The following is a 14041-nucleotide window of genomic DNA, read 5'->3' on the forward strand; positions in this document are numbered from 1 at the left end:
GTAGAAAGCTGCAGACAGTCCTCTGTAAGATGCTGACTAAAAGAGTGTCCCCCTAAGCAGATGCAGCAGAGAAAGCACTGCACAAACAGCAATTAAAATCATTGGTTGATAAATGTTTCTCGTATTACATTAGAGTTCTAAATTTCCTCAGCAGGCAATACAAACTACCCAGCTATCACATCCCACAACCTTCTTCTTTTAAATAGAGTAGTTGAATTATCCCCACCAGACATGCTTATCTGTTAATGTCTAAGATAATGTTTTGTCTTTTACCACTTTAGATCAGGAATCCCCATTAAAACCAGGCTAGAAAAAGCATTACAGTGGTCTAAACAGTGTATGATTTTTAAGCATTAACCCTACTGCATTAACACAGCTGGGAGGGGGGGAGGGCAGAGCCTTGTCCTGTAAGAGCTTTGAACACCAGCATTGTGCCATATTTGCCACCTGTTACAAGCTGCATTTTTTACCTTTTCTCACAGGAGACACTATCAATGTCCATGCTCTGGGACCGAGAGAGGGACTGAGATTGGGTTTCAAGGCTGTTTGATGGAGAACTGCTGAGGGAACTCACTCCTTCGCTGCTCTGGCTTCGGTGGGCTACTCCTAAAGAAAAGGCACCACCAAGATTACTGCTACAGCAGTGAGAAGACACTGCATTATTTGGATGGAAAAGGAGAGGAAATACTGTTTTTCAATCCAGCTCTTAACAATTCTTAGCACTGCATTACCAAATGAAAGTTAATAACCACATTTGACTGCAGACAATCACATTTTCTACCTTCCCTTGAAGCAGCAATGTAGGAATGCATACCTGTGTTAAACAAAGATAAACTTGCATCCACTAAGTGCTCAGAGATCCACTCCTATAAAAACTGATCTATCACAAGGTTGCTGTGTCTACTACCTTAAGACATTGTCAGAGCCCCTCTAAAGACTGTCCTATCAGAACAGGACTTAACACTGGGCCATTACAATGGAGTTACACCATCAATTATAAAGGGGTAACAAATATTTCTTGAGTTCTTCATCTCTCCTCCTCCCTCTTCCCAAAGAAAATCTAGCTAAGTTGGTGGACAAAAGAGACCAGAGCAAACAGGGCCCACCAGGGCAAAGGACTGCATTGTTCTGCATTCCCTTGGAGTTTTACTCTTATAGCCAGGAAAATGTACTTTAACAGCGATGCTGCAGCACTCATTAACAGCCCTCCTCAACCTGCCATCTTTTCATTACAGATCTTGCAGAATTTACTTGCATCTCTACTTTGCTAGATCAGGTATACAATAAAATACTTGACACCTAAAGTTCCAGTTGTTACTGATAACACTGGCTTTAGGTTTTCCAAGGTATTTTCAAAATACATACAAAATAATGATATTTTCCATGAAATTGATTCCTATGTCTGATCTCACCATGACAGGCAACTCCTTAGAACAATGGATGCTTACAAGGACACTATTCTGCTGGAGCTGCTCTCTGTGTGTCCAAATGAATTACAATCCTCTGCAGTCACTTCAGTCTGCTGCTGAAAGGAACTGCTGCAAACCACACAGCATTAGCTGAGTCTTCATTTATGCTACATAAACACACAAGATAAACTGTTATGGATATTTTTTTCCTGATCCATTTCCCAATTTAACGAAAGCTCTTACCCTGATGTGAAAAAGTAACACATTATTAAACAGCTGCACAAATGGCACTGTAGGAAGCAAACACTAGAAACTCCTGCTTTGGGTCATCAGCCAATCCAGTCAGTACAGTCAGGCACTGTCCTGGGGAATTCTCAAAACAGATATCTCCATGGTCCTCACTGTCTGAGCACTTCAAACCTCAATAAACCTCAATAAACCTGCCAACACCTGAGCATTTCTACCTCCAGGTACACATTTCCACACCTCCTGCTCTGCTGCCAGTATTGTTTATCCAGTTGTGCCCCAGCATGGATCAGGACCTCTTCTGTTTGGAAATTAAACATTTGCTTTTCCTGGGTTAGTTTTCACTTATATCAAGCCCACAGTCCCCTTCATCACACAGCTGCCACAGACAGCAGAGGAACAAGTGCTCCTTTCAGCAAGAGTCAGACCTCAGATGGATTAAAACAGTCATGTACCCACAGGCTGAGGGAACACAGTGAGCAAACTCTGCACCGTTCTTAAGGAAAAGAAGTCACCTCCACCTCTGGGTTGCTGCCTTTAGTCATGAGGACAATACAGAGTGTTAAATTCCATCTGCAATGAGTTTATCTCAGAAAATGCTTTTGATAGCTTTTCTCTGTCCCGCTTTGGATGTAAGGCAACAAAACAAGCAGGAAGGAGTCACTTGTAGGTATTTTTGAACAGCACTGTAATTAAACTACAAGATTGAAGCTTGTAAAATACTCTGATTGCCAAAGGGAAAACCAGAGAATTCAAGAAGCAAATAGGTAAATGTTAATGAATTCTGCAAGCTCATCAAAGACCATTGGAAAAATGTTATTTTTATTAAACTGTTAGAAACCATACTGGAAACCTTGTTAGAACCATCTTGAATTTGTTTTGGGATGGTTTTGAGAACCTCTAAGCTTAGTAACACAACATGCAAAACAATTTTAGTTTTCAGATAAAGATCACAATACTGGAAAACACGCCAATTTGTCCTGATTCCCAAGTCAGATAATTTGAAATCAAAATTAATTTCTGTCAGGTCAAATGTGGTATAAGTACATGAATTTTGTCTTCCCCTCTCTATAGAGCAACTCTCCCAACTTCCCCTGCTTGCTGCATTTGTATGATTTTAACAGATCGGTTATTTGTTGCATCTTCTGAAATAAATACAATTTGTAAATATCTTGCTTGTATTCCCTCCAGTAAATAGTGAAATTGACAAAGTAATACAAAGCAGAAAGCAAATACTTTATTCTTATTCTGACAATGTCCAGTCATGGCTTGCTATTTTTAATTCTGCTGATCGCTTGCAACTAAAGATCAAAAATTAACTTGAGACCGATTGCTAGAATGTACCTAAAAACCAATCAATAGAGACTGTGTTGCAAAACTTGAAAGGGATTTTCCTGTCTCCTTGACACATCTTTTCCATAATATTGTGTAATAATGAACTTTATTACAAACTTTTTTAAGCTTTGGTAACCCATATTGCAAATGTCATGAGTTTACGCACACCTGGAAAACAAGTGTAAATAGAATAAATGGAAAACTATTTATTACTTGGAAAATTAAAACAAAAAGTACCTTCTTTCACCGTTTTGCAACATTTGTTTCTGAAAATGACTTTCAGTAAGAGCAGGAGCGGCAGTGCAGGTTGCACAGCGAGGAGCTGAGTAAGGAAGGCGCACAGGCACACCACGAGCACCCGGGAGCTGCCAGCCTACCTGATGCCCCGATGGGAGAGGTAGCTGGGGTCATGCTGTGCACATTGAGGCCCAGGCTGTGCGAGGGCCCCGGCGCTGGGGCTGCGCCCGGCGGCCCCGGCGGGGTCTCTCTCTGCGGGGACGTCAGCGGGGTGCTGGGCTGGGACGAGGAGCCTCCCGCCAGCCGCGCCAGGCGCCTCCGCCGGATCTGCGGGGAGAGGAGCCCAGTGAAAGGAGCCCAGAGAACCCCCCTGCCAGGGAGAGGAGCCCAGTGAGCCCTTCTGTCTCCTGCAAAGGCAAACACAACACTGCAGCCTTACCTGAAGCCTGCTCAGTGGAGCTGGGCTGGCTGCCCTTCCTCTGTTCTGTGTCACAGCACACAGTACCCTCCGTGTTCAAATTTTAAGTATGTGTTTGCTGCCTTGGAAAACCATTTGCACTGGGAATGCTGTGTTTGTCCCTTGAGGGGTTGTGCAAGACCAGTTTAACGTTTACTGCTCAGCAGTTTCAAAACCTGCAATACTCTTCCCCATTTACTTTGGCATTTGACAAGCCACGTTGATGTGATAAAAGGGACAACATGAATGTGACCTTTGCTTTAGCTTCACACCACATGATACCAACACACCGTGCTAAAGAAAGTCCAGTTGAAAGTTATTCAAGACCACCACTGTCCAAATTAATCCAAAACAGAACTGCAACACCAAAACTGCCCCCTGTGTGCTGGACAGAAGCACCTTGACAAGTAAAGACAGTAAAAAACATCCTCTTATCACCTAGAGGCGTTCCATCACAAAGAATTTTAAAAACAGTTTTTCCATGTTCCTTTTAAGATAAAAGCATCTGCCTTCAAAATCCAACTACAGAAAACTGTTACAAATCTACTTATTAAAACTGGTATGTGATCACATAACACTAATATTATACATGAGAAATAGACAAAATAAAACTTATGAAACTAGATTTAAAACACTTTAAACTGCACACAAACAAAAATCCAAAAATAAATTATTTATTATCACAGGCTGCCTTACAGGATCTGTGCCCAAAGCTTACATCTTTGGCTTGAAATAGGCCCAAAGTAAAAGTATATTTGAGGCTGTCAGCTCCCTGCAAAAATCAGCAATTCCTGTTATTCTCTTTGTATTATGACACTCAGGCATTGCACACAACTTAAAAGTTTTCATTTCTGTTCATAGTCCTAAAGAACTGCCAGGCAACTGAAAGAGTGAACAAAAGATTTGTGTCAAGTCAATGTCTACACTACATTGCTGTATCATTTAATGGCCTGTGAAACCTACTCCAACAGGAAGAAGAACAGATCAAATTAAATCAGACTTCAAAAACTGTGGGAAAACAGTGTCTGGAACTACATCTCCCTCCACGACAGGTGTCACCACATGAACATGGAAGGCAGCTACATTTTTTTTAAGACTCAAAAAAATAGCTATAAATAGAACCTCTAATCCTTCCTCCTTGTCAAGCAAAATAGGGGAGTTTAATGCAGAAATAAATTGTTCAGCTTCGCCTTTAGGTAAAATTAGACATATTAGGGTCTTCTCCTTCTTCATTTGTACCTCATATTTCAATTTTTCAGTTTTTCATCCAAGTGCTTATCTGAAAAAACTCCAGAACTACCTCAGCCCTCAAAGGTACAACTGAGAAAATGTCAGCTACATGTCCCCATATCTGAATCCAAATTAACTGTTCACAGCTCACAAATACAACAAATACACACACAAGCACTCCATATATGCACCAGTGTCTGAAGGAGAAAGATGGTTTCTTTTTCTTGCTTTCTATATGATTAATGTGATATGGAGCTCTTCCACAACTGTTCACATTAATGCTTGCTAGCTAGTTTGAAATCAGATGTAAGGAAGGAGATATGTGAGGAGAAGAAGGCAGAGATGATAACCAATACATTTATTAATTAATTCACAAGTATAGTCCAATTGATTGCTCAAACGAGGTCCCCTCTTCGTCCTCTCCCAGTGTCAGATCATTGAGGACACTAGTGGCACTTGGCATTCCTTCCCTCCCTAGGCAAGATCCATGCCCAGGTTACAGCAAATCCAGCTGCAGTCAGCCCTGCTGAAACAGGAGGACACCCAGACAAATCTCCTGCCTGGTATTTGTCACACTCAGTCCATCAAGCCTTGCTCAGGGACCAGGCCCTCAGACTGTAACCTGCCCTACAAATAGGCTGAGGAGGGCCTAGAACAAGAAATCTGCTCAGACATTGCTGCTTTGAGTTAAGAGATTGCAATTAAAACTAATACAATATTTTTCCCTGCCCCTTTAAGGATGATGGGCAAATTACAATCACCTTCCTTAGTGCTGAACAAAGTAATGTTAAAATATAAACAAACTGTGAATATTTTTACCACTGACAGCTACAGCTTTCACAACTGAGGGTACATGGTGTTGAAGGACCAGATCTGGTTCTTGGATACCTCAAACTGTCATATTCCTTCAGGTTTATATAAAATTATTACAGGAATCCGAAGTTTGGTCTGAAGACTAGGAAGTTTTAAGTAAGAGACAAAAGAGGAGAAATACTATGCCAAAAAGGCCAAGTACAGGCTGAGTTTGAAAAGATGGCATAAAATTGGTGGACACATTCAATCCAGTTAATTCCCTGTATCTGCAGGCTGAACAGCAGGGAGACCAGGGAAGATGGGCACAGCTGGGGACTCAGGAGACACAGTTTGTTTGCACAACACAAGGGACAATCCAGACCCCAACCTGCACACAAATCCCTCCTCAGAAGTGTGGGAGTTCCCTCCAATAACCTGTTCCCATTTCAGACTGAATGACTCCCCAAATTACCACCCAGCAGCACAAAGCTGGGGTCTCAAATAATGTTTTAGGGAAGTTTAAGGCATTTGAATAATCCCCAACCCTTGATTTCAGATCTAAGCCAGCGACAGATGACAAAGCTGTTATGTGTCATTGTTACCTAACAGTGACAAGGTTTTCAGTCCTATTACATGGGCATTGCTTGCTCCACAGCCCATCTTCCCTGCAGAGCACAGCTCCAGAACACACAGTTTAAAAGCCTAATTAAAAAAAAAACTAATTGGCTGAATGGGACAAGCACATTGCTTTTTAACTAGTACAGTATAGTACAATTTTTGTTGGACACATCTGGACTAGATCTATAAATAGCAGTTTTCAGAAATACATTTTTGATCTAAATGGACTTCTTCAAAGCTGTTAGCTGCATGCACCACAACAAAAAATGTAAAAAGAGCACCCTGCTAAAGATGGTTAACTGATAATTTAATTTGGCACCAGATAATAAAGATAGGAAGACTAGTCCCTCAGGCTCACACATTCCCAGTTAAAAAAAAATTATGACTCTGTATCTGCTACAGTGGCAACTGCTTAGTGAGACTGTATATAAATCTCCTATTCGACCATAAAGTAGAAGAGTTCCAAATCTGTACAATAAAGGGTAATTTGAATTGATAGCTTTATTTTTCTTGTATTCATTAGAGCATGTTAAATTGGTTTAAGAAATGCTTCATTTTTCTGGTCATAGTGGTCATGTTCTCAGAAAATGCTACTCAAAAATCACGTATATGTTGGAAGGTGACAAACTCACATCATTCTTTCCCACTTTATGCCACATTTAGCTGGATTTTGCTTTTTTCTGTGAAGTCCCTGTTCTCATCTTGCACTATCTACTGTGCTAAAACACACATACTAAGAAGGAAATTTCTTTCTCCTCTCTCCTAAAAATATTACTATGGTCTGTAATGAATTACAACTTTTAGTGCATTAACAAACGAACACAAAGAAAATGTCAGTGAGAGACACTGTTAATAGGAGGGGAAAATATCTTCTTGAAACTAAAATATAGGTATGATCAATTGTGTATCTCCTCTTTTTAAGCTGCAACCTGTTAGTGTTATATTTAATTATGGTTTGATAACAGAAGATAACCTTATCTGTAAGAGCCTTGCAATTAAACTTCCGTTAAGTATTTTTTCACCTTCAGTCATTTCCTGAAAAAAGTCTGAATCTGAAGAAGTCACATATAGTATATTTCAGAAGGTTATTTTTCAATATAATCTCATCCAGGCCCACTGTGCCAAGTAACAGCGAAGTGGAGATGTGGAGGAAAATTAAAATCAACTTGGCTCTGACTTTTCAGTGAGCGATCCATTAATAAGAAGAAGTGACTCTGTTAAAATGATACAAGATTGTCACAAGCAATCACCTAAAAGACCATTTGGTTTGGTCCTTGCTGAGCTGGACAAGAAGAACATGGAAAGTCACTGGAGACAAACATTTGGCCAAAAAAGGTGGATGAGTCCTCAGTGGAGAACTCCTTTCCTGCAGCCTCAGATCCACAATGCAGTGGTTTTGATGATGTCAGTAATGTGCTGAGGCAGTGACACAAATAAGCTTACATAGGTAAAATATTTCTGAAATTAATCATAAAACACCTCAGGATCAGGGCAGTTTAACAATGAGAAGAGCTGCATGTAAACAAAGCACTCATGAAATACACCTGTAAAATTGGAGATCCTTTTTCCCAGTACACTTACACCACCAGTGTCCCATCCCACTCCTCCCAACGTGGGAACTGCTCTCCTTTTCTCAGTGCTTCCACAGAGCATGAGGACCTCCATCAAGTAAACAGCACAAAGTATTTTCTCCTAGATCATGATGCAACACCGCAGGATTGCTAAATCGTGACAGACAACATCATCAAAAACATCCCAACTTTTTGGAATACAAATCTGAGTGGCAAGAGCAGCCACCCTGTCCTACAATCCCACTATAAGATATGGACAGAATAAAAATAACTTCTTTTGAGCCTCCCTGGAGTATAAGTACAGCACTGAGCCTGTATTGCAGCAGGTCCAGCACAATACATTTTGATTTCAGGATTACACAGGATCACTGGGAAACTCCCTGGATCCTGCTATAATAACCCAAATAATTAATTTGAAAACCTTCTAATATATAGGCAAACCTTAAGACCTTAATTATTTATTAAAAAACAAGGGAAGCAGCATCCTTTAAAAGAAAAAAACAATGAATAGTTCACCTTATTCTATGTGAATAGAATATATACATTATAGATGTTTGCCAGCTACAGTATAACACTAGAATTCTTCACTGAAAGATGAAGAGCTTGAATAAATAAAGTAAATCAAAGGAAACAGTGGAAAACTGACAAGCCTGACTCAAGCTGCTTCAAGAAGAAATGATACTAAATATAAGACCACGAACACACCCATCTTGCTTCTAAGCAAAGAGTCTAAGGAAGCAAAATTTCAAGTGTTTTACTATGTTAAAAGGTTGGGTGTTTCCAATCACACACAAAGAACACATAAACGCCTAGTATTGACACAGAGAGGGAACACGCTGCAGACAAAGGCTACCTAGCAGATGGAAGCAGAGAATAAACAATTAACCAGGAGAGCAGCAACCCAACCCCGTGGCCGAGCCGGGGGGTCGCGGGTCAGGGCCAGACGGGGACAGGAGGGGAGAAAAAACCACCGAGCACAGACAGGGGGCGAAGGCAGAGCTCTTCAGGATGGTTCCGTGCCCACCCTCGGGCCCGAGCCGGGCTCAGCACAGCCCGGCGCCCCCTCCCCGCGGGCCCACCCGCCGCTCAGGCCCCGGCCCCGCGCACTCACCTCGTCCGCGCTCAGCTCCTCCATCGCCTTCCTCTTAATGGTGCCCGGAGGAGGGGCGCGTTCCTCCGCCCCGCCGCGGGGCCGCTCCGAGGCAGCGCTCTCCTGCCGCCGCTGCCCCCCGGGCCGCCTCACAAGGGCATCTCCGGGGCGACCGCGCCGCGCCTCGCCCGCCGGCAGCACCGCCGCCCCCGGCCCGCTCCCCGCCGCCCACCCGCGCCTCAGTTGCCGCCGCGGCCGAGGGGAAGCTGCCCTCCTGGTGCCCCCGCGCCCCCTCAGAGCTCCCGGCCCCGGCCCCCGCCCGCCCGCGGCCGCTGCCCCGCGCAGAGATTATTCATCAAAACAACAGGGCGGTGGCGGCCATTTTGAGGATCACGTGACCCCGCGGGGGCGGGCACGCCGGGGCCGCGCGCGCGCCGCGTCGGCCAATGGCAGCGGCCCGAGGGGCGGGGCCGGGGCGGGGCCCGGGAAAGGCGGGCCCGGGGCTCGTGAGGGGCCGCGGTTCGTGAGGGGCCCGGGGAGGCGGGAACGGGAGCGGGGCCCGGAACGAGGCAGCGGCCCCTCAGGAACGCCCCGACCCCAGCGAGGGTCGAGGTGCTGGAGCCTTCCCTCTCCAATGGGCCCGTAAATATTAACTCCTTCTCAGCGACGAGTGATTGAGAATTCATAGGATCTAAATCTAATTATTGCGAGCTGAGTAACGTACCAAAGGAAAAACAAGACGCCAAGACCCCATTGAGTGCTTGATCTCGGCCTTTTCTAAGTGTACTTTGAACATGAAGGGGTTTTTTTCCTTATTACAAACTTTTCTGCACCTGATTCCCTTATTATACCACAAAATACTACATTTCTGGAAGATATTAATCTTTTCCCTCACACTCGAAAGGTAACTCAGCCGCAGAAAAATAACAGCCAGGTTACATGTAAGTACATAGGAGGTTCATCCCTAGCTCATCTTGTTTGAGTTATAATACACGTAGATTAAAGAAAAAAGGATATTTTAAAGTTTCTCTTTTGGGAAAGGATAAACAAATTGAGGGTTGCATCAGCAAGTTTTTAGCCCAGGATGAACAGTCACTAATAATATGACCTGAACAGCGAGCCGCGCATGGGGCACTGTGATTTGAGTCAGCAAGGGAAAGAATCCCGTAAAAGCTGGATGTTCTTTAGATGGAGCTAAACCGATCCATATGAGCTATTAGGAGATATTTTCATACACGCTCCAAATAATTATATAGCAGTAGAATTGATCCATTTTTTAAATGCAGAGATGAGGCAGGTAGGCTATCTGGCCTTATGTTTTCATATACATCTTTAATGTACTTTATTGATCTAAATTATTTTAAACAAAATATTTTGATGACTTAACCAGGGTGCTCAGAAAGGAAACCAATACTTGGATCATAATATATACTGCCAGTCTTTTTATAGAATAGACGTACATTGTTAGATTTTTAGATTACACTTCATTTTGTGTTTATCTCCTTGGGATTTTTTTTAAGATAATTGAAGTGGTCTGAAACACCTTTGAATAAAACCCTTCAAGTGCTTCTCTGGAGAGTTCTGTTCTCGTCCTCCAAGGTCATTACTGCCTGTCTGTATTGCGTCTCACAGCGGTTTTGCTGGAGAGCGCAGCTTGGAAGCAGTTCGGGAGTATCTGCGTGTTTAACCCCTGAACCTTGGCGCTGAGCACTTGCCCGTTCCGCGGAGGAGCAGCGCGCTGCAGAGGCGCCATCCGGTGGCGCAGAAAGCTCTGCCTGCTGCTGCTGCTGCTGCTGCATTTTGTTAACGGCTGTGAGCGCGGCTGCTGCCCCGGATTGTGATTCCTACTAACAGAACACTCTTAACAGCAATTCTGTTTTCAAGCAAATGAAACCACTCAGTTCCAGAAGGAAGATGCTGTCAGAATCCACAGCATAAACACCAGGCATTTTACTGCTGGGCCCCACATTTCCCTAACTGTATAAAGGCTATTTGTCCTTTTCTTTTTATTTTGGAAACCAGCTTAAATTTATACAAGTCTGGTAATTAGGGGAGGATGTCAATCTAACCAAAAGCCCTCCATGCTTCAACAGATTTTTGTCTGACTCTGATGGTGTCTGTAAGCATTTTGAATGGATAAGAAGTATCAGAAATGTGGTGCTACTTGTTTCAAAATGTCAGGGACTATTTATTTCATATAAAGTAATTAAGTTACTAAGCTTAAGCTACAGTTCTTCAAGAATATGCAACGAAGAATATGCTAATTACTAATTTAATTTGTAACTACCTAGTTAATCTGACAACTTACATGTTCACGCAAGAAAATTTTTTCTATGCAATACTGCACACGGTGATAAAGAAAAATATTTAATCTAATTAACAGTTGTATGCAAACGAAGCTGAACTAAAGCAGCATTGTTTTCCCTCTGTATATGTGCTTACACAGTTCAATTATTTTGCAGACTGGAATCTTCATGGATCACTCAGACCCATCTTCATGGTTCTGGGATTTGACCACAGCCTTGTTTCCTCTGGTAAGCTCAACTTAATTATTTTTGAGAACAAAGCAGCTCTGGCACAATATGGTGCCTCACACTACAGCATGAAAGACACAAGCAGGTAAAGTAGTAGTCTACACCTTGAAGAGAAGCATTTTGAAAAATAAATCCATACCTTTTGTTGTTGGCTTCATTATTTTTTATCTTCCCTTCTCTATCAGCATCCCATTCCCCCTGTTTTGTTTGCCTCTTTGAATTCCTCCTAGAATTGGCAGGTTTTCTCCTTTTAATTGACTTTTGATAACCTAGAGACCCAGGCCTCATCACTTATGTTTTGGGTTGGGTTTTTTTTTTCCCCCCCAAAAACATATTCAAAAACTAGGTACTTAAGATTAGTTTGAGGCATTTATTAGCAAAAATCAGACCTTTAACACTGGCAACAGCAGACTTATTTCCTGATCCAGAAACTTCAGACCATTCAGGTTAACAGGTACAGGAGCCAGTTCTTGTCCGTAGAGCCCTCCCTGGACACGGCTCCTGAGCAGAGCTGTCCCTGCAGGCAGGACCCAGCACACCACACAGACTCAAGCTCTCTTGAAGACCTGTCTGCAGACTTGATTCTCACAACGAAGCTCCTAACAAAAAAAAAACCAAAAACAAACAGAAAACCCAAGAGTATAGATCTATAGTAATCAAAGGAACAGTTCCAAAACTGAACATAGATCCTTTACCACCACCCTGGCCATGCTAATAACTTACACTTAACATTCAAATTTAACTACACGTGACAGTGAAATAATGAAGGTGTTTCAAAGCAGAATGTGCTCACAATGTATCATCCATTACACATCCTACAGAGCTAGAAGACATATGCACACCATGATCACATTATAAATCTAATTTTTGCCATACAGAGTATATAGTAGAAATCTGAAGTTAATACCAGATGGAGGTCATCCCCTTCGAGCCAGTGAGTCCAGCCCCTGTTCTTCTTCTCACCAGTCTGGACACAGACAAGTTTGTCATTTTCCCAGGTAACGAGGCTCTATAGAACAGGGAACAAAAAGGTGTTTCTGCATGTCTGTCTCCGTTCTGCAAGATACTTGCAGAAAATGTGCATTTTCCTGGATAAAAGAGGACCTAGATATTAACCCTGAATGAAAGTGAAACTCCTTTTCTGTAACTCAGGCTCCAACTGCTGTCTTGCACTACAAATATTATTCTTGAAACAATTTCAGCTCAAATATCTGGACTGATCACAGCATCTTAATTTTGCCACAGCCTCATATATTCCCTCTTACCTTGCATTTTCTGTTATCCAAGCCTTTATTATCTTCCTCAAACTCTTCTCCAACTTTGAATTCAAGCAAATAATCTCTGAATGAGCTAGTGGTATGGATATAGAATGAATCACCGTCTTGTTTGATCACTTTCTGAGGCTTCAGCATTTTTGCTATTTTGCGTGTTGCAAAGTCAATACCTTGGACAGAAGGCAAAAACATCAGAGTTGTATTTATCACCAGCCATTCTGGCAGCCAGGAATTAACCTTTATTACTACCAGAAGCATTTCTTACGTTAGTTTGACCTTACTGCTACATAGCATTTTGTTTTGTTGGAACCTTTTGTTTTGTTTAAAGCTGAATGTTACACAAAGTAAGTCGTCCTCTTGTACTTTTTACTCTGAAAGCCAGTTTATTCAATTGTTGTACAATTCCTATGCAGCATTTTCAGGACTTTCAGACAGAAGGTTCCTGGAGACAGTTGACTTCCCCCACAGAGACACCCAAACTTGGTTTCAGACTTTACCCCCACTTACCCATAAGAGGTGAATGCCTATTCTAATCCTTTGTCAGAGGAAAGGCAATGAAAGAATTAACAAGACTCTCTTTAAGGCATTCTATACCTTAAACAGGGTGAAATGAAGGGCAGTCCTTAAAATTCAAGAAGACCCTTAAGGGAGAAGGGAGGAAGGACAGAAGCAGGTATTTTCACCTACCTAAGGCCACCATATAACCTTCAAAGTTGTCATTGCTGACAAGGTTCCAGGTTCCACTGAAATCCACAGGCATTGCCAGACAGAAGGAGGAAGATCCAGTCAAAAATGCAAATATAGTTTTCTAGCCAGGCCTTTTATAGGGCAGCCTGTGGGTGGGATTACATCCCAGGACCTTTCTGCTGGAGGGGAAGGGTGCTGAGCCAGTGGGTGAGAGGGTATTTGTAGAATGGCTTCAGCTGTGCTGCAGGGAAAAGTTCACTGTGTCTGAAATCTTTGTGTTAGCAAATGTTAATAGCCCAAGAGCCACAATGCAAGCCAAAAACTGGTTTAAACCATTTTGTCCATCTTGTATACTTTAAAGGGACTGATTTGTTATTACTAGGATTTCCTGCAAGTTTATGAGATCTGGGCTTTATGATCTGAAATCCAGATATCTGTTGAAAAGGTGATGTACCCCTGTAAAGACAGGCTGTACTTGAACAGACACAGGTTGACCGTTAAACTGTGGATTGTATTATACCAGCAAATTTTAAAGCGATACCTATGGCACAGAGATAAGAA

The 14041-nt window shown here is 42.5% G+C and overlaps 2 protein-coding genes across 4 annotated transcripts in view; both read right to left on the bottom strand.

Moving 5' to 3' along the window:
- Positions 1 to 9194, bottom strand: part of UBE4B (ubiquitination factor E4B) — a 32747-nt gene extending 23553 nt beyond the window's left edge. For both annotated transcript variants that reach the window (XM_030963760.1, XM_030963762.1), the window contains exons 1-3: positions 9007 to 9194; positions 3368 to 3554; positions 471 to 606 (exon numbers count right to left, since the gene is read on the bottom strand). In XM_030963760.1, the coding sequence (XP_030819620.1) occupies positions 471 to 606; positions 3368 to 3554; positions 9007 to 9030 (347 nt within the window). In that variant the 5' untranslated portion in view covers positions 9031 to 9194. The remainder of the gene's footprint in view (positions 1 to 470; positions 607 to 3367; positions 3555 to 9006) is intronic.
- Positions 9195 to 11981: 2787 nt separating this feature from the next.
- On the bottom strand, positions 11982 to 14031 carry RBP7 (retinol binding protein 7). Of its 2 annotated transcripts, XM_030963808.1 has the most exons (4): positions 13481 to 14031; positions 12785 to 12963; positions 12427 to 12528; positions 11982 to 12118 (listed from the first exon to the last, which is right to left on the bottom strand). In XM_030963808.1, exons 1-4 carry the CDS (start codon positions 13551 to 13553, stop codon positions 12068 to 12070), a joined length of 405 nt encoding a protein of 134 aa, XP_030819668.1. In that variant the 5' UTR covers positions 13554 to 14031; the 3' UTR covers positions 11982 to 12067. The 2 variants fall into 2 exon arrangements, with proteins under 2 accessions (XP_030819668.1, XP_030819667.1); XM_030963807.1 differs by lacking the exon at positions 13481 to 14031 and having other exon boundaries at positions 12785 to 13345.
- Between the last annotated feature and the right edge of the window lie 10 nt (positions 14032 to 14041).

Source organism: Camarhynchus parvulus, chromosome 21 (genome assembly GCF_901933205.1).
Source record: "Camarhynchus parvulus chromosome 21, STF_HiC, whole genome shotgun sequence".
Classification (NCBI taxonomy): Eukaryota; Metazoa; Chordata; class Aves; order Passeriformes; family Thraupidae; genus Camarhynchus; species Camarhynchus parvulus.

What these genes read in the sequence shown, in the direction of transcription:
- RBP7 (XM_030963807.1), bottom strand. Translation starts at nt 13,051, where the DNA reads ATGCTTCTGGTAGTAATAAAGGTTAATTCCTGGCTGCCAGAATGGCTG. An exon ending in TGGATAACAGAAAATGCAAG is followed by an intron (nt 12,529 to 12,784) that starts GTAAGAGGGAAT and finishes CCTGTTCTATAG; the next exon opens with AGCCTCGTTACCTGGGAAAA. An exon ending in AAGGGGATGACCTCCATCTG is followed by an intron (nt 12,119 to 12,426) that starts GTATTAACTTCA and finishes TTTTTTTGTTAG; the next exon opens with GAGCTTCGTTGTGAGAATCA.